This window comes from Elephantulus edwardii, unplaced genomic scaffold (genome assembly GCF_000299155.1).
Source record: "Elephantulus edwardii isolate Elephantulus edwardi_28Jun2011 unplaced genomic scaffold, EleEdw1.0 scaffold00081, whole genome shotgun sequence".
In the NCBI taxonomy this organism is placed as follows: Eukaryota; Metazoa; Chordata; class Mammalia; order Macroscelidea; family Macroscelididae; genus Elephantulus; species Elephantulus edwardii.
Genome location: NW_006399831.1, coordinates 14,172,297 through 14,193,204, shown reverse-complemented (window position 1 = coordinate 14,193,204; position 20,908 = coordinate 14,172,297). Strand labels below are relative to the sequence as shown.

The 20,908-nt window shown below is 36.1% G+C and overlaps 1 protein-coding gene across 1 annotated transcript in view; it reads left to right on the top strand.

Moving 5' to 3' along the window:
• The window catches only part of LOC102862693 (chromosome unknown open reading frame, human C21orf91), a 38,165-nt gene extending 23,369 nt beyond the window's left edge, over window positions 1-14,796 (top strand). The window contains exons 3-5 of the mRNA XM_006889820.1: window positions 9,820-10,356; window positions 11,557-11,619; window positions 14,630-14,796. Of these exons, the coding sequence (XP_006889882.1) occupies window positions 9,820-10,356; window positions 11,557-11,619; window positions 14,630-14,796 (767 nt within the window). The remainder of the gene's footprint in view (window positions 1-9,819; window positions 10,357-11,556; window positions 11,620-14,629) is intronic.
• The last annotated feature ends 6,112 nt before the right edge of the window (window positions 14,797-20,908 follow it).

Here is a 20,908-nt window from a genome sequence, read left to right as displayed (position 1 = left end):
GTTGGCCATCTGAATATCTTTCTGTATGAAAAGTATTTGCATGTCTTTTGTCCATTTTTTTATTGTGTTATCAGTCATTTTTCTTGTGGAGGCTCTGTGGGAATCTGTAAACTTTGTTATAAGATCCCTGTCTGAAATGGTGTTTGCAAATGTTTTCGGTTTTTTTTCCAGTTAATAGGTTTTCTTTTTACTCTGTTGGAAAAAGTTTTTGATATGCACAGGAATTTAATCCTTAGAAAGTCCCCATTTATCAGTTTTATTCTCTCCAGATGATTCATTTCTGGCTGTATTTGGCAGTTTCTTTATTGTAGATCATGGCTTGCAACATTTACCTTTAGAGAAATTAAAGTGTGATCTTTGAGAAATATCTTTGGAAATTCCTTGTAATTCAGCTTCTAAAAGTATTAATTATTTTAATTTCAATTCATTAAATTCATTCCTTTTCAATAGCTGGGGAAACAAATTAGTGCTCAGAGCACTTTATACTTATAAATGCAATTAAAACTGAAAAGTCAGTTGAGAAGCTCCCTGGGATCTTTGATAATGGTAGTGGTTGTTTCTCTTACGTTGATTTAAACTGATGAAGGGAGAACAGTTACCTCAAGGATTAGAAGATCATGTGATACAAATTAAATGGCCTGTACACTTTTCTAGACTAAAAAGTAATTAGTTCGAGTATATCTATGAAGTAATTAGTGTTCATTTTTCTTGGTTTTCTCTACCTCTGCATGATATTTTAAAGTGTAAACATTATCAAATTGAACTTAAAAATCCAGAGATGCTTTGAAATTGTAATATAACTGATCTGGCTAAAAAGAGTAGGGGTATAAATCTGAATGGATGAATTACAACTTTATATAAAAAACAAATTTACATAAAACATCTTTGTTGTACATTCAAATTGTTTTTTTCTGTTAAGAAAATTAGTGTAAAGCCCATTTTTTTGCTTTGAGAATGCCATCTCTCTCCATACCAAACATCATTTCTTCAAACTCAAGGCCTATTATATGGGTATAAATTTCACTGACAGATGCTTTTATTTGTTCTCTGAGTAGCATGACAAAACCAAACATTTGATGCCCTTTTCAGAATGGGCAAAAACTTAATTGCAGTAGATTCTGAATAATCAACCAACAGTCAGATTTATTTTCTCTTTGGTTAAAAACAGATTTTATTTTCCTTTATATATTTAATCGTTTTACACATTCATGGAGATTTCCAGAAGACTCTCTTGTGCTCCTGTTAAACCTGCAGATAGATGAAGAAATAGTTGCTGAACAGAACAGAACACAGCATGATATAAAATCAGTGAAAGTATGCATCAGGATTGTATGCTTTCTCCATTTACATCTATTCAGTCTCTGTACTGAACAGATAATCAGAAAGCTGGACTATATGAAAAAGAATGTGGCATCAAGATGGAAGAAAGACTCATCAACAACTTGCATTTTGCAGATGATACAACCTTGTTTACAGAAAGTGAAGAGTTGAAATAGTTACTGCAGAAGATCAAATACTATAGCCTCCTATATGGATTGCATCTCAGCATTGTTTTGTTCCCTTGAGTTGGGTACAACTCAGTGACCCTACAAACAACAGATCTGAACCATGTCCTATCCTGTGCCATTGTCATCATCTCTGGCACCCTTGACCCCATTGCTGCTTTTACTGTATCAGTCACCTCTTTGAGGGTCTCCACCTTTCCTAGCATCATGTCCCTTTCCAAGGAAAACCCCTTCCTAGTAACATGCCCAAAATATGTGGGCTGAAGCTTTGCCATCCTTACTTCTAAGGAGCATTCTGACTGCATCTTCTCCACAAAATAATCTGTTGTTTTGGCAGTCCATGGGATATTTAGCATCCTTTGAGTCGGAAATGACTCGATGGCACATAACAACAACAACAACATCTAACACCACAACTGAAAGGCATTGATTTTTCTTCTTTCATTCTTACTCACTGTTTCTCAAGTAACTGAAAGCATCATACCTTGATTATACCTCAGTACTTTTGAAAGGTTCTTGACAACAGACTTGCCCAGTGCAGTATGGTTTTTGGTATTTTGACTGCTGAAGCCAAAGTTGTTGATTGTAGGTCCAAATAAGATGAAGGCATTAATAATTTATTTTCTGCATCTATCATAATGTTGCCTACCATGGTCCAGTGGTGAGGATTTTTGTCTTCATGATGTTAAAATTTAATCCATAATGAGGGCTGTAGTCTTAGATCATCTTCAAGCTTTTCAAATACTTCTCACTTTCCGTGAGCAAGGTAGTGTCATCTGCATAACACAAATTGTTGATGAGTCTTTCCTTTATCCTGATGCCACATTTTTCTTCAAATATTGAATTATTTGTTCAGCTTTCGGATTGAATAGGTATGGAGGAAAAGGGTATAGCCCTGATGCATGCTTTTCTTGATTTTAAACTATGTAGTTAGTGTTCTCTGGCTCTTTGGTCAACAGCTTCTTGGTCTAGGTATAGGTTTATATGACCATTATTAAATGTTCTGGAAATTTCCCTTATTCTTAATGTTAACCATAGTTTGTTATGATCCCTACAGTCATATGTCTTTGCATAGTTAAACCAAATAAGCATTCTTCAGTTGTACTCTGCTTTTAGCCTACATCCATCTGACATCAGCAATAAAATTTGTGGTGTTAGCTTGAACTTCTGGCAGTTCTCTATCAGTGTAGTGTTCTAGACAGTATTGGATGATCTTTGGCAATATTTTGCTTGCATGTGTGTTATCATTGATATTGTTCTATAATATCCATATTCTGTTGTATTATCTTTCTTTGGAATGGGAACAATTATGGATCTCTTCTAGTTATTAATAATCTCAACATTAAGGAGGGGAGAGGGAATTCTCACCACTAGACCAGTAGGCAACATCATGGTGGATGGAAGAAAGATTGAAATGATCAGTAATTTTATTTTATTTGGATCCACAGTCAACACTTCTTGTAGCAGCAGTCAAGAACTTAAATGGTGTGTTGCAGTGGGAAAATATGCTGTCGAGAACTTCTCCAAAGACCCAAGGAGCAAAGATGTTAGCTGTATGTCTTATTCAAGCCATGGTCTTTTCAGTTGCTTCCTATGCTAGTTGGATGATGAATAAGGATAACAGAAGAAAAAAATGCTTTTGAATTGTGTTGGCATAGAATAGTGAATATATAATGGACTGCCAAAAGAACAGTGTCTCTTGGAAGTACAACCAGGGTATTCCTTAGAGGCAAGGATGGTAAAACTTCGTGTCCTACATTGAACATGCTGTCAGGAGAATACAGTCCTTTTAAAAAGATAAGTGGGGGAGGGGGATTCTATACGAATGAAATAATTTTTCTTTTACTTTTCAAAGAGAAGTGCAAACTGGGGGGAGGAATGGGCAGGGAGAAAAACTCAGCAATGAATGTATGGAAATCCAAAATCTCTGTAAGTGTTCGTTCTGGTGGCCTAGTGGCAAGAAGCTGCACTGCAGTCTCAGAGGTACACGGTTCGAATCCACCAGATGCTCTGCTGGAGAAGGAGGAACAATCTCCTCCTGTATCAGTCAGATCTGAATTGACGGTATACACACAAAAAATAATGAAATAAAATAAAATTTTTTTAAAAAGATACCATTCTGAAAAAGTGGTGGTATTATTTAGTACCATTTAGTTGGAACTGACCCACAGCTGATCCTCCAGCAGAGGCAAAAAATTGGAGGAGATTTCCTGTTGTGTTTTTGGGGGGCTTTCCTCCCCCCCTTTCCCCCTGTAAAGCAGCTTGTGGATTTGAACTTCTTTGCACTGATATTACAGTTCCTTACCACTGATCAACCAGAGCTCCCTGGAAAGGTTTAGGGTCCGTGAAAGAGAGGAAGACCCTTTGCCAGATGGACTGACACAATAACTTCAGCTGTGGGTTTGAGCATAGTCATGAGGATGGTGCAGGATAGGTCATGTTTCTGATCTGTTGTTCATAGGGTCTCTATGTCACAGTCAACTTGAAAGCACCTAACAATATGTGTTTCAGGCATCACATTGAAAATGCATCCCATTCATCAATTTTATCCTCTCCAGATTATGCATTTCTGACTGTACTTAACAGTCTCTTTACAAAATAGACTAGGCCTTGTAAGCTTGATCCCAGTTTGTGTCTTGGAAACTTTAAGGTTTTGGGCTTTATTCCCAGGTCTCTGATCCACCTTGAGTTGATTTTTATGTCTGAGGTGAAATGTGGATCCTGTTTCAGCATTCTGCAAGTAGTAGCCCTGTTTTTACCAGCACTGTTTATTTTAGAGGTTGTCATTTTCCATTTGATAGTTTTATTTCATCAAAATCAGTTGACTGTAGATAGAGGGGTTCATTTCTGGATTCTCAATTCTGTTCCACTGCTCTGTGTGCCAGTACCATGCTGTTTTGGTTACTACTGCTTTGTCAGGGAGTACTCTGCCTCCTATTTTATTTTTGGTTTTCAAAAGTGCTTTGCTTATTTGGGGTCTCTTTCCCCTCCAAATAAAATTGACAATTTCCCTTTCACTCTTCTTGAAGAATGACTTTGGTATCTGTATTGGGATTGAGTTAAACATGTAAATTGCCTTTGGTAGGATTGTCATTTTCACAATATTGGGTCTTCTCTCCCTGAACAGGGAACATATTTCCATTTATTTAGATCTTTAATCGTGTCTGTAAATGCTAGTAAATTGTGTATCCAAATGTTCTGTAGTTTACTTTGTACAGGTCTTTTGTGTCTCCAGTTAGTTTCATTCTCAAGTATCTCAATTTGTGGTTGATTTAGAACAGGTAGTGGCACTAGAAACATTGTCACCAGAGTCAGATGGATCTTGGCAGAAAGCACAGAGTACCAGAGGACTGTCTTATCAGTGTTTCATTGACTGTCCAAAGGCATTTGACTGTGTGGATCACAACAAATTGTTAACTCTGAGAAGAATGGGAATTCCAGAGCACTTGACTGTACTTATGAGAATATTTGAACCAGAAGGCAGTCATTAGCACAGAGCACGGAAACACTGCATAGTTCAAAATTGGGAAGGGTGTATGTCAAAGTTGGGATAGAGATGTGTCCTATCTCCTTAACTTTTCAATCTATATGCAGAATAGATCATCTGGAAGGCTGGGCTCTATGAGGAGGAATGTGGCATCAGGATTGGAAAAAGACTTATCAACAGCCTGCCATTTATGCTGATGACACAACTGTACTTGCTGACACTGAAAATGACATGAAGTGTTTGCTGCAAAAGATCAAGGACTGCAGCCTTAAATATTAATTGAAACTCAACATCAAGAAAACAAAGATTCTCACCATTGGACCGATTGGAGCATGAAGAGTTTGAGATTGTTAACAGCTTCAGTTTGCTTGGCTCTACAATCAACACTCTTGGTACCAGCAGCCAGGAAATCAAGGGACGAATTGCATTGGGAAAGTCTGCTGTCAAGAACCTCTCCAGAGTACTGAAGAGGAATGACGTCATTCTGGAGACTAAGGTGTGCCTGATCTAGGCATAGTCTTCACAATTACTTGCTATGCGTCAGAAAGCTAGACAGAGACTGGAGATGAGAGAAGGAGAACTGATGCCTTTGAGCTGTGTTGCTGGAGAAGAATATCAACTATATCATGGACTGCTAAGAGATCAAACTGGTTCGTGCGAGAGAGGGTAAAACCAGGCTACTCCTTGGAGACAACAAAGATTCTGAAGCTTCATCTCTTCCTCCCCAGACCCCTCAATGTTGGATTGGTGAGCTTGAGCTTTCAGAGAACAAGCTAGCCCTAGACTTTTCCAGGTCGTTATTTCTTTGCCTCCAATTCTTACGCATCAAGGATGGAGCTTCATCGCACATACTTTGGCCTTGTTGCAAGGAGGGATGTACTTGAAGAGGGATGTCATGCTTGGGAGGGTGAAGGGACAACAGGAGAGGAAGACCCTCTATGAGATGGACTGTTTCAGTTACTGGGTAATGGGGGTAGGTGTGTCAGAAGCATTACATTAAGGTTGGCACAGGATAGATCAGAGTTCAGAGCTGTTGTCTGTAGGGTCGCTGTGAGTCACAAGCAGCTCAGTGACACCTAATAACCATAACAACAACAAATAATTAATACATGTATTAGAGGTTTGGACTGAGAATGAGATAATTTACTCTTTGGTGGGAATTGGTAGCAAAACCTAAGAAAGTTTGCAGAGAGGATGCTCTTTAATAAATTTTCTAGAATCAGTGAAGTTTTAAGTTCTCTGTTTGCCTGCCATTTACTTAGAGCAGTAACTTTGGAATTGAACTGCAAAAGAGCTCTTTTCTTTATTTGCTGTGTAACTTATACCAGCTACCATTTTTGGTTTATTTATTATTAAAACACAAATAGTAATATATTAAATATTTTCATTCTAATAATAAATGCTTATGAACTTTTTTTATGTTCATTTAACAAAACAACTTTGAGATTTTCACTAAAGTAATCTAATGTTGCTGAAAATTTTACCTAATCAAGTAGAAACAGATAAGAATATAGTTATATACAAAAAACAAAATTGTGTACATAGTGTATAAGTGTATAAACTTCTGTTCTAATATATTTTTTTATTCCTGTGTTTTACTCAGATACTTGAATTTACCTTGTAAAGAGTAATTGGTTCCTTTAAGTGTTTATGATTCATATTCATGAGCTATTACCGAATAGCATACTTCTGAAGGAACTAAGAGGGCTCACATTTTGGCAACCATGCATCATTTGCATCTTTTTTTTAGAACAAACTAATATTTGCAACCAATTTTATTTAATACCATCAAGGAGCTCAGCTTCTCCTTGGGAGAAAGATGGACAGGCTCCTCCGGTGTGATTTACAGCCTCTGAAATCCCCCTGGAGGGACATCTATATGTCAATTCTGACCTCGTGGCAATGAATTGAAAGTTGAATTAATGCTATTAAAATCCAAATATTTCATTACCTTAGACAGTTAACCAAAGTTTTGAGTTTAATTAAGAAAACTGTAATGGCTTTTTTTTTTTAAAGTAAATGATAAGTCTCCTGAAGAGTAGTGAGTTGCACAGCTAACCCAGAGGATCTCTGGGGGAAAGATGGGTAGTCTCGTTTTGTTGCCATTTATAGCTTCAGAAACCCAAGCTATGAATCAGAACCAACTCAGCAGAGAGTTTATTATATATAGTATACAACTTGAAATTTGTAAGATGAATTATGCTACAGAATTCTTTTTTGTCATGGCAGATTGAATTTACTATTACATGAAAAATGATTATATACAATGCATTTCTTGTGAAGAGTAAATTGTTTTTGGGAAATTGTACAAAATGTAAGATACAATGGAGACTAAATAATTGTAAGCAGTTAAGTGATTTTACAGGGTTATGGTTTTGTGTGTCTGGATTTTCTTTTTCTGATTTGTATTTTCTGATGTGCCTTTACTCCAATAACAACATTGTTGTTGTTGTTGTTATGTGCAGTCGAGTCATTTGCGACTCATAGCGACCCTATGTACAACAGCCCTAAACCATGCTCTATCCCATGCCGATCTCATTGCCTCTGACACAACGATCCCGATTACCCCAGTCACTGAATCAGTCCACCTCATAGAGGGTCTTTCTCCTGCGCCGTCCCTCCACTCTATCCAGCATGATGTCCCTCTCCAAAGACCTGTCTCTCCTTACAACATGTCCAAAGTATGTCAGACGAAGCCCCAGAATCCTTGCCTCCAAGGAGCAGCCTGGTTTAACCCTCTCTAGGATGAATCGGTTTGTTTTCCTGGCAGTCCATGGTATATTCAATGCTCTTCTCCAGCACCACAGCTCAAAGGCATCAATTCTCCTTCTATCCTCCCTAGTCATTGTCCAACTCTCTGATGCATAACAAGTGATTGCAAAAACCATGGCCTGTATCAGGCGCACCTTAGTCTCCAGAGAGACACCATTGCTCTTGAGTATTTTAGAGAGGTCCCTAACTGCAGACTTTCCCATCGCAATACGTTTTTTTATTTCCTGGCTACTGGTGCCAAGAGTGTTGACCGTGGAGCCTAGCAAACTGAAGCTGTGAACACTCTCAATCTCTTCGCCATCCATCCTGATGCTACCGATTGGTCCAGTGGTGAGAATTTTTGTCTTCTTGACATTGAGCCTCAGTCCATACTGAAGGCTGCAGTCCTTGACCCTCTGCAGTAAGTGCATGAGGTCCTCCTCAGTTTCAGCGAGCAGGGTTGTGTCATCTGCATAACGCAGATTGTTGATAGGTCGTCCACCAATCCTAACGCCACACTTCGCCTTATAGAGCCCAGCCTCTTGGATAATCTGCTCTGCATACAGGTTGAAAAGGTATGGAGATAGGACACATCCCTGGCGTACACCCTTCCCAATTTTGAACCATGTAGTGTTCCCTTGCTCTGTTCTGACGACTGCCTCCTGGCCCAAGGATAAGTTTCGCATTAGAACGATCAAGTGTTCTGGGATTCCCATTCTTCTCAGAGTCAGCCACAGTTTGTTATGATCCACACAGTCAAATGCCTTTGCATAATCAATGAAACACAGATAGACATTCTTCTGGTATTCTGTGCTTTCAGCTAAGATCCATCTAACATCAGCTACAATATCCCTAGTACCATGATCCCTTCTAAGCCCAGCCTGGACTTCTGGCAGTTCTCTGCTGATGTACTGTTCCAGTCGTTTTTGGATAATCTTCAGTAGAATCTTGCTTGCATGTGAAATCAATGATATTGTTCTGTAGTTTCCACACTCAGTTGGGTCGCCCTTCTTTGTAATGGGAACAAATATAGACCTCTTCCAGTCAGTTGGCCAAGTGGTTGTTCTCCAGATTTCTTGGCACAACTTGGTGAGCACATCCAGGGCAGCATCTGTTAGCTGAAATATGTCAATTGGTATACCATCTATTCCGGGGGCCTTATTTTTTGCTATTTCCTTCAAAGCAGCTTGAACTTCTGCCTTCATCACCATAGGCTCTGGCTCAAATGCTATTTCATTAAATTCTACTATGTGTGCTAATTCCTTTCGGTACAATGACTCAGTATATCCCTTCCATCTTCTTTTGATACCTTCTGGATCATTTAACATTCTGCCTACCTAAAGCATCCTTGATTGTAGCAACTCGAGGTTTGAATTTGCTCTTCAGTTCCTTGAGCTTAAGAAATGCTGAACGAGTTCGGCCCTTTTGATTTTTCGACTCTAGCTCCTCGCACATTTCATTGTAGTATTTTGCTTTGTTATTCCGTGCTGCCTTTTGCAATCTTCTGTTCAGCTCTTTAGTGTATTGGATTCTTCCTTGTGCTTTGGCTTCTCTACGTTCCAGTGCAATCTTCAGAGTTTATTTCCATTTAGATTTTCTTCTAGATTTATAGTGTTGTTTGCCATTGAGCTGTGCATGATGACCCTATGAATAACAGATTAGAACCTAACATTGTCTTGCAATTGTGTGTCTGGAATTTAGTGAAGAAAAGAATACACAGGCTATGAGTCACAGGTGACTTGATGGCACAGAAAAACAAAATCTTGTAACATTAAATTACTAAATTCAGTAATATTTATTGTTGTGTATACAATAGCATGTCACTGGACTAAGGTTAAATGGAATCATTAGAAATGTTTTGCTGGTCTTAAGACTTTAGTAGTACTAATTTGTATTTAGCAGTACTACTTTGGAACAAATTATTATTAGACTATCATCTGTGTTACTAATGCTGCTATTTAGCACTTTCACTTTACAAAGTCTCAGTTACTTCAAGCTTTACTAAGATATGTGTATTTTTAAAGCCATTTAAAGTATTTACCTATTATTTATGTCTCAATTTTCCTCCCCTCACAGGAGTACCAAAATCTAATCTCTTACACACCAGATCTCTAAGGGGCCATAAAGACTGCTTTGAAAAATACCATTTAATTGCAAATCAAGATTGTCCTCGATCTAAGCTTTCAAAAAGTACTTATGAAGAAGTTAAGACAATTTTGAGTAAAAAGATAAACTGGATTGTACAGTATGCACAAAATAAGGATTTGGATGCAGATTCTGAGTGTTCTAAAAATTCCCAGCATCACCTGTTTAATTTCAGGCATAAATCAGATAAAAAGTTACTTCCACAGTTTGACTCCCAAGTTCCAAAATATTCTGCAAAATGGATAGATGGAACTACAGGTGCTCTCTCAAGCTGTACACAAAGAATTTTGGAGCAGAGGGAAAGTGCAGACTTTGGGCTTGCTATATTACAAAATTCAGGGACCAGTTTATGCCATAATCGTGTATTGTGGCCTCACAATCATAGCCAGCCACAGGAAAAAGAAGAGACAATCTCTGTTCCAGAGGCTCATGTGCAGACCCAGCATCCACAGTACAGCAAAGAGGAATGTAAGTAAAGTGAAAAGATAAAAGTTCAAGTGCTTGGTTTAACATCATCATACATTAATTTTAAAATAGAATCTTAAATTTATTTGATAATTGCAGTATTTAAAGTGACACGTTCACCCTAGCAAATATCACATGTCTTTTTATGCACTATCAAATTAGAACCGACCCATAGCTGACCCTGCAGTGAGTTTTCAGAAGCAGTAATTACACGAGAGGCAATTTCCCATCCTTCTCCCACAGACTAACTGGTGGATTTGAGTCATGTGCCTTCAGGATTACAGCACAGCTTCTTAACCAACTAGGCCACCAAATCTGTAGTCTCCAAATGGTTAAATTGCTCTATCAGCTAACTGTGAATTGGAAAATTCTGGATTTATAGTTTAGAAGTATAATTTCAAGCTTTGGAATGGCTTTTTTGTTAAAAAAATGGCATTCTAAAAGCAAAAATCTGACTTTTTAAAAAAGCTATAGGTAATGTGTGCATTTAAAGTTGAAATAAGTGATTCTGTTTCTGCAAAAGCTCAACAGAAACCTAGGTGATTTAATTGAAATTGGGTTATTCAAGAGCTAGAAGATGGGAACTCTCATGTCTCAGTGGTAATGAATTGTAGTGCCAACCCAGAGGCATTTCGTTTGAACCCACTAGCCTGCTCTGCAGGAGAACAATGGGTCGTCTCCTCCCAAAACTGTTTGAAAACCCACTGGACGGTCAGCTATGACTCAGTTCCAACTCAGGAGTACATGGCATAACAACTGTTACAGCTTCAGGTGACCATGAGTAGGTTTTACATAATTTCTGCTTATAAATTAAATATCTAATTTGAGAATTATCTTTTTAAGCTATTTCCACTATAGTGTTTAAGTTCTAGATCCAGGACTTGTTGATCAGCTACTAGTCATTTTTAAAAATGGAAACAATATGAAATACTAGAACACACTACCTAATACTAAGTCTTTTTCAGTGAAACTTTTAAGTTGAAAGGTAGTTATTATTGCAGTGATGTAAAAATGTTTCATTCTGTGGATTGTTGTAAAAATTTGAAAAGTACGCTAAACTGCAAAAATTAAGTCATGAGGTACTGGTGAATATTAAACAGATAAGACTTTTTAAAAACAGACTATTATCGTTTGTAGTAATATTGACAGCTTATTTTCCCAAGTTGTGAACATAATAAATGTATTTTTTTTTTTATGTTTCAGTGAATTCAATGACTCTTGGCGAGGTGCGACTACTGAATACAAAGCTCCGACAACAAATCCAGGGTAAACAGTCAGTGTTGTTTATAGATGAAAACTTTTCTAATAGAAATTCTGCGAGATTTTTAATAGGAGAAGGTACCAATTGGCAGCACCATGATAGATGAAAAAGAGATTGAGGTTGTTGATAGTTACAGCTTGCTAAGCCCCACCACCAACACTCTTTGAACCAGGAGTCAGAAAATGAAAAGACAGATTGCATTGGGGAAAAATCAGCTGTCAGAGACCTCTCCAGAGTGCCGAAAAGCAACAGTGTCAGTCTAGACACTAAGGTGTGTTTAATCCAGGGCATGGTCCTCACAGTTACTTGCTATGCATCATAGAGCTGGAAAGTGACTAAGGATGACAGAATAAGAATTTATTCTTTTGTGTTTTGGTGCTGGAGAAGAGTCTTGAACGTGCCGTGGACCACCAAGAAAACAAATAGGTCTGTCTTGGAGAAGGTGAAACCAAGTTTCTCCTTGGAGGCTAGGATTTTCAATCTCTGTCTCACCTACTTTTGGCACATGGCCAGAAGAGACTGGTCCTTGGAGAAGGACATAGTGCTTGGAAGGGTGGAGGGACAGCTCAGGAGAGGAGGACCCCGGAAGAGATAGAACTGGGGCAAGAGGGTGGTTATGTCCAAATTAGACTGGCTCAGGACAAGGCAGGGTTCAGAGCTGCTGTACATAGGGTTGTTATGGCTCAAGGGCACTTAACACGTTCCTGCAAACGACGGCTATTGGGGGGGATGTGTTTCTAAGCATGGCTGTCAGTTTAAAAGTGTGTGGCAACATGTTAACAACACTAGCTTTATCTGCATTTAAATGCAGAAAAGAAGTTCAAACTTGGCGTCATTTCCAGAGCAAAAAGACTAAGAATAAATAAATTCATTTTGAACTGTAAAATAAATCTATTTTTCTTTTTACTACTTTATTAACTTGTATTAATATTTGCTATATGAAACAGGTCAGCTCCCTGATGTTTTTTAAAGACAGGTAGATTAACCTTTTTGCCTTTAAATGAGGAGTAATTGCAAATAAATGAAAGAGTAGTAGTAAGAGTATGTTGTTTGTTGTTGTGTGCTGTCAAGTTGGAACCGACTCATACCTAACCTTCTAGTGGGTTTTCAGGGGTAGTTAAACTGCACAGGAGGAGACTGCACATCTTTCTCTTGCAAAGAAGCTTGTAGATTGGAACTATGCACCTTTGGGATTGCAGCGCAGTTTCTTACATGATGTTAGCACAACAGTTATTTTAAAAAAGCAGTGCAGCTCACTGGACTATGCCACCAGTGCCATTATCATTCCTGATATCCTCAAGGCCATTGTTTCAATTATAGTGTCAGTCCATATTGTTGGGAGTTTTCCTCCACTTTGAGCTTTTCCAAGGACTGCCCCCCTCCTGAAAACATGCCCAAAGTTTGTGAGATGAAGTTTCACTATCCTTGTCTATAAGAAGTCACCTTAGTTGCCCTCCTTCCGGAACAGATTTATATTTGTTCTTCTGTCAGTCCATGAAATATAGCACTCTTCTCCAAAACCACAATTCAGAGGCCTTGGTTATTCTGTCATTCATATTCGTTGTCCAGCTTTCACATGCATAGGAAATTACTGAAAAGACCTTGGCTTGGTCTTCTGCAATATGTTTCCATGTAATAGGAGACGCTGCACATTAGAGGTATTAAAGTTGCTTGAAAAGATGATGCATTCAGTCACAGATAAAAGTTTCTAACTACTGTGGCAATCCTGTGTGTATCCATAATGGAACTGTTCTCCATAGAGTTTTTCAATATCTGACTTTTCAGAAGTAGTAACTGTATCACCAGCCCTTTCTTAAAGACACTTTTGGATGAAAGTTAGCTTCCAATATTTTGATTAGCAACTAAGCATATAAGTAATTTGTACTACCTAGGGACTTTTTTATACTGTTTCTTTCAAGTCCAGAATTAGTGGTCTTTGCTAACAACACAGCCAGCCTCTTCAACTAATAATAGCAATTTAGATTTGTCAAATAATTATACCGTTTCATACCATTTGACCCAGCAATTCCACTATTGGGAATATATCCCAAAGAGACCATAACTGACATCCAAGCAGATATATGCACGCCCATGTTTATCGCAGCTCTGTTCACAATAGCAAGGAGTTGGAAACAACCCAGGTGCCCATCAACAAACGAATGGGTAGAGAAGCTGTGGTATATTCACACAATGGAATACTATGCTGCATTGAAAAACAAGGAACTCATTCAATATTATTCAAAATGGGTGAGCCTGGAGGACATTATGCTGAGTGAAATATCTCAGTCGCAAAAGGACAAATATTGCATGGTGCCACTGCTGTAAAATGGGACTGATATCAAGGTGGGGGTAAGACTGAGAAAAACTGGATAAATTGTGTATACTGCACTGAAAAAAAAAGTAGGAGCAAATATTAAAAGTATCCAAGTAACTCTGATTCTAATGCCTTTTAAAAGAATTTTCAGACCTGGGTACTAATGGGCATTTTTTGGCCCTAAGTTATATTAGATATTGATTGAATGTATTTATGGATTCTAAGAGAAGTGGTTCTTGTGTCACAGCCTGTCTTTGCTTTGTATCTCTGTAGTCATTGCCATAACACTTAAATTTCACTTTCTAAAGAGAAGGAATTTGGTATCCCATTTGGCTTCTGGTTGTGTGTCATCAAAACAGTTCTGACTGAGAGTGACCCCATGTCTCAGAGTAAAACTGCCTCAAAGGGCTGAAGCAGATTGCCATATCTTTTACTTTTAGAGCCATTGAGTGAGTTTGAACTATTAGTCTTTTGGTTAACAGCTAAACACTTAAGTTTTGTCACCAGGACTCCTTCCCTGCTTGCTAGGTTATATAAATACAGACTTTTTCAGATAATTCAAACTTCAAGACTCTGCAAAACAACTCTTTGTCAAGCCATTTTTATTAAGAAAATTTCCCTAAGACATTAACTTTAGTTAAAGTTCTTAAATCATTAGCTTTTTGTATATTGAAAATGAAAATATTTTTTAATCTTCACAGAAGTTTTTGAAGAATTAACACTTCAAGTTCAAGAAAAAGATTCTTTGGCCTCAGAGCTCCATGTCCGCCACGTTGCCATTGAACAGCTTCTCAAGAACTATTCTAAGTTACCATGTCTGCAAGTGGGGCGAACAGGAATGAAGCCACACCTGTCCATAAACAACTGAACTAACATTAAACTTATTTCTTAGGTTTGTTGATTGGCCAAGCATGCACTGTTTGAAGAAAGTTAGAGTTCGGTTTTTTATAGCCATTAAATTTGAGGATATTTAACATCTTTGTCAAATAATGCAGATCATTATGCTTTAGACTTACTAAGGTTAATAATTTAGGGGATATTTTTTCCAATAATTACTAATTCCCCATCTCCAAGTCTTACCACATATGACTACTTAAATAGCTTTTACAGTATTATTTTATGAAACATTTTAATATAATTCATCTGTCAAAACAGTAGAAATTCAACTCCTAAGTCTAAACTACTAAAGATAATTTTTAGGAGGGAAATAGAATTCATAACTCACCTCTTATTTATTACAAGCAATATTTTAATATAAAATTTTATATATAAATACTATTTTAGGTACCTTTCCATTCTGTTTATAAATGTATATTTGAATGGCTCTATATATGATATTTACACATTCATGTGTAAATATATTCACCCATATTTCAGATCACTGCATCTAATTCTCTTAATACAATGTTTTTACTGTTAATCGGTTTTCCAAAGAAAAAAAATATGTATTTTGAAGTAGGAATCTATTTGAATTGTTTTAAACTCCAGTAACAAAAGAAAAATTAGTAACTTTTTAAAGCAAGTAAGTAAATAAAATATTTTTTCCTAACAAAGTATTCTGAGTTCAGGAATAAAATCCTAATCTGGGTTTTGTATGTGCGAACCTCAGCAAGATGGACCAACAGAGTGGCTCTAACAGTGTGCTCAAGTTTATCAGAGATGATGAGGATGGCACAGGATAAGTCAAGGTTCAGATTCCTTGTTCATAGTAACGCTGGGAGTCTTAGTTAACTCAATGGTAAATAACAGCAGCAGTATCCCATAAAGAAAAGAAAACCTCCTCTACTTTATTATCTTCATTATTGTATTTGTTCTAATTGCTTTGATGTGTTAAAATTTGGGCAGATTCCATTACCCCTCACTTTTAGCACACATGTAGTATCCAGCTCTCAGATTGAATGTGTTGTAAAATAATTGTCTTTGAAAATCATTAAATCTACTAAACATGTCACTTTAGATAAAGACTAAAAAATTCCTTAAACTGTCCAAATTCTTTATTAACATCATTGAAATGAGCATTGTGTGAGTTATTATCTAGAACTTCTAATTCAGGCAAAACAAAACAAAAGCCCATTTTTAAAAGAAAATTACTTACCATGTTTCCAGAAATTTCTTAACTAATCTATTGTCTCACCCAACTAGATAATTCTTCAGTAGTATATTATTTTAACTACTGTTGTGATCAATACAGAGTTAAATTTGGCTCTGAATAATATTTAAAATTGTGCTTAGAATATATTTATGAAAGAGATCTTTTGCTTGAAAGAATCTACAGAAAAGCCCATTGGCCTAGCAGTTTTATGCTTTAGATAAACGACTTATTCCATCCTTATATTTGACAGTCTGCTCTGGCTTGGATCAGATTATAACTTGAATACAAACAATATTTGATTGAGTAGGGGGGAAAAACAACTCAAGTAGAAACAACTGTAGGAGAAATAGCTAGTAAAAGCATCTTTAGTGGAAAACAACTTTGTAATGTTAAAATGTGTTAAATCTGCCTGCTCTTTGATATTCTATCTTTAATATTTTGGAGTTTTTTCTGTGGGTGGTGGTGGTGGGTTTTTGTAGTGTTTTTTTGTTTTGTTTTTTCTTAAGTATGATGTAACTAGTATTTGGAAGGAGTTTTGAAAGATGCTTTCAAATTTTCTCAATTGTTTAGGCCATAAATGAATTTAAAATCCAGGGAATAAAAATTGATAAGCTTTACATTTAATATGTGCAATATCAGATTTTCTATAAATTTATAAGTTACAAAAAAGATGGTTCTTGATTATGCCAGTAAGTGTCTGTTTTATTACGTACATGGTTCTTATGGTCACATTTTCAAATTTGACCTTATTGGTGTAATACTTTAAAAGTGTTACCAGCCAGTGTATTCACACACATTTAGATTTCTGTGTAGGTGACTTACGGAGTCATTAAAAAGTTTGGAATATGTTGGTATTTGATAGCAATAGCCCGAGTTTTCCAGAATTTGAGCCATTTAGTATAGTTTGAGTACAACAGTGTTACCCAAAGAACGTGTTTGCTTATCTCATAAAGAGTTTCTGGCGACTATGTAGCTTTACTAATGAGTTTAGAATGACAGGATGGGATTACATTTGTAGCTCATGATGTGTTCCGTTGAGATATTTTTACTAAGATCTTCAAAGGAAAGGTGCTCTTTAAATATATCTGCGGTGCTGGTACTTACACTAGTACTTCATTTAGGTGAAATTTTTTTTTTTAATGTTTTGAACAGCAGTTTTATCCATTTATTTGGTAAACACATGTATATGTCAATTCATTTTCTTGATTAAATATGCAATTGTTGTATATGCAACTATAAGGACAAGGGTTAAAATTGAAATTTTAACTTGAAATAATTTATATAATACCACAAATAATGGTTTTGGTAGGTGTGGCCATTGTTTATCAAGGAAATTTAAAAGAAAATCTCAGCCTATAGTTTTAATATCAGAAATGTCAAAAGGCAGAGTGCCAATCAGCTAATACTAATGTAATTTTTCCAAATTGGATTTCATAACTGGACAAGTTGAATTGAACCTTAAAAAGGGAAAAATTATTTGGACTACACATGTTTGTTTTTGTAAAACTTGATATTTTAAAGCCCCTTCAGTCTTATAATTATAAAAAACCTAATTAAAATTTTGATATTATCATCCTTAAATTATAATATTTAGTACCTAAATTTAGTCTAAAAACAAAAAGGTGTAGGTGTGCTTAAGACCTTGTAAAACCAGTATTCAGGAAGCGGAGTAGTGTCTTGTTCTATTTTGTAGTTTTTCTTGTATATGATAGTGGAACAAAGAAATGCTGTTAGTTTTCAGAATTATATTTTCATTTCACCACAAAGTGCCCATTTTTATATACATTCAGTGATTATTTTTAAATACCAAATTTATGTTGGAAAGTAAGTTCAGAGATATACAGTTTAAATATATTCTATTTTATTGTTAGCATCTTGATGTATATTGTGTTTTCCTGGCTTTTTCATTTCAGTATATGCTTTGTCTTTGAAAATGGTTTAAAGTGTTTTTATTTATGTATACTTTGGTGTTGTAATTTTTTTTTTTGCTTAATTTTTTAATTTGGGAGCATCTATTTCTTTATATTTACTAGTTTAGGATTTGTTTTGGAAGAAATAATGCTTTGAACAGCATAAGGTATAATACAAATGTCTGTATGCTAAGCTTAAGTAGAATATATTATGTGTTTGAGTTTTATTGGGAGGTTCATTTAACCATAAATTAGGTTATGTGTACATGAAAACTGTTAAGTTCTACAATGTAATGTTCTTATGGTGGGGTTTTGGTTTTTTTCTGACTTAGCCAGGTTGTCTGTTGATAGAAGTTATCAGGTTATGGTAAAGTAGGATATTTAAGTATTTTAAGTACTTATAAAGAAGTTTAGTACTCAGATGTTTTTTTTAAAAATAAAAGGGTTTGTTCAGATGTGGCTATAAAGCAAAGGTGATTGTCTTTGTGCTTTAGTGCTTAATTACTTTTTAAAACTTAGAGTTGATGGGAATTGTTATTTGAGGGAATTTGTGACGAAAATCATGGAAAAGATAACTTTAACAGATTAATTTTGTTATATTAAATTTTATAGGAGTGAGCTTGAGGTGTAGAGAGAAGATTTTTTAACCAGAGTAAGAAAGTAATAGATCTCTGGAATAACAGTGGCACCTTGCAATGCACAATGCAAAGATACTTTAGAGGAAGGCTATAATGCTGTCTTCTATTTCAGTGTTTTCATTGCACTTCATTCTTTCTCAGTTGCTCCTGTGAAAATGCAGTCTCTTCTATCACCTTGCAACTATGCTTACCTTGTTATGAACCATATCATACCAAGTCTTAAGCATTAGTAATTTTTTTACTGTCTTAATTTGTAAGAATAATGTTCTTATTTTGAGCTCTAACAATTAATGCATTTTCATGATAATGAATTGCCCTACAAGTTTACCAAAGTAAAACAAATCATAAAGGTGAATTGTCTCTTAACCACTATGCCCCACCTCAAAAACAAAAGTTTAATTTTGTCCATAAAGGCAGTGTAAATGTATATTCCCCCACCCCTTCATGTCTGCAATGCTTATTTCTATCCCATTATTATAAAACGGGGTTATTTAGAAAGTGTCCATAGTGCTTTTATCAAATGTCACTCTATTTTTACTACTTCTCTATATTTCAATATTAGCTTTGATTTGAATATCTTAGTGGCACATAAAAGGTCATCAAACTTAGTATCTCTTTTTATGTTAGAAATGTGTTTTACAGAATTGTGATGGAACATTTGGAAAAGGAAAATGGAGCTATTCTAAAAACCAACTTGGTTTCAAAAAACTTAAGACATTCTTTGGCTGTTACACTTCTTTTTTAAAACAGCAATAATTTATACATTTGTATTGCTTTGCTTTGAAAGTTTAACTACATTGCTTGTCTATTTTTAATTTACAATAAAGTAAATATTTTGTTATCTGCTTGCTTCCATGAGTGTTTTTAGAGTACTTTTTTTTTTAATATATAGGAGTTCTTGCCTGACTGATGTCAAGCAAACATTATCAATGCACAGTACAAACCCATTTGAACCCACCCAGAAGCACCTCAGAAGACAAACTTGGTGATCTGCTTCCAAAAGTAGGCAGTTCTACTCTGCACAAGTTCTACTCAGTAACAACAGTATTTTCAATGAGTAACAGCTCTAGAAACCCTAACACACAGCATGAACTGTCTTCTAAGCAAAGTGAAAAACCTAAAATAGGTGAATGGGACCTTCTACAAATAAAATCCAATAAGCACATCAAAAAAATTCAAAAGGTTAAGAAGGAAACCCACAGACGGGGAAAGACATATATAACAGTCATCCATCTGGAAAGGGACTTTTATCTAAAATTTCTAGAATACTCCAGCACCTCAGCAAGGAAAAGGTAAACAACCCAATCACAAAATGAGCACAGGATATAAATAGAAGATACTTCACCAAAGAAGAGGTTTCACATGGCAAACATGTACATGAAGAAATGTTCAAAATCCCTAACCAGCAGAGAGATGCAAATCAATTATATCATCTCACCCCAGCAATAATAACAAGGTTCAACAGGGCAACAAAGACTTGTTGGTCAGATGATGGAAAGATTGGAACTCGATTCACTACTGGTTGAGTGTAAAATTGTATAGCCACCATAGAAAGCTCTGTTGATTTCTCAAAAAGTTGGGATTGGAGATAAAATTTGATCCAGCAATTCCACTACTGGGAATATACCCTAAAGAAACCAGATCCATGACTCAGATGTATGCACAGCCATGTTTATTGCTGTGTTGTTCACAATAGCAAAGCAACCCAAATGCCCATCAACACATGAGTGGATAGAGAAACTAGGGTACACTCACCTGATGGAATATTACGTAGCATTGAAAAGGACATTGTAAAACATACAACATGAGGGAGCTCTGGGGACCTAGTGGAAAGGAGCTGCACTGCAATCACAGATGTGAGCGGTTTGAATCCACCAGATGCTCTTCTGGAGAAGGAGGGGCAATCTATCAGATCCAATTTAACAGTACACACACATAATAATTTTAAAAAATCTAAAAAGAACCGCATACAACATGAGGAATTCTTAAGGACACTATGCTAAATGAAATATTTGGGTCACAAAAGGACAAAGACTACATAACACTTGATTTAAAAATAGGACAGATAGGGAGGGGTTGAGAGAGAATGGGAAAAGAATGGCTAGATAATCCTGCATTAGAACAGATGAGAGAAAGAACTGAAAGGAATATATGATTAGGCATCATGTATATGACAATCTGGAATAAACTACATGGCAGGATTGATTGAGAAAGGAGGAGGGATCAGCAGGAAGAGAATGCAACAATAAAATGTTTAAAATAGCAAAAAATGGTTAACTGATTCTATATGAAGAATTTTGTTCTGCAAACTTTAAAAATCTTAAAGCTGTCATCTTACCA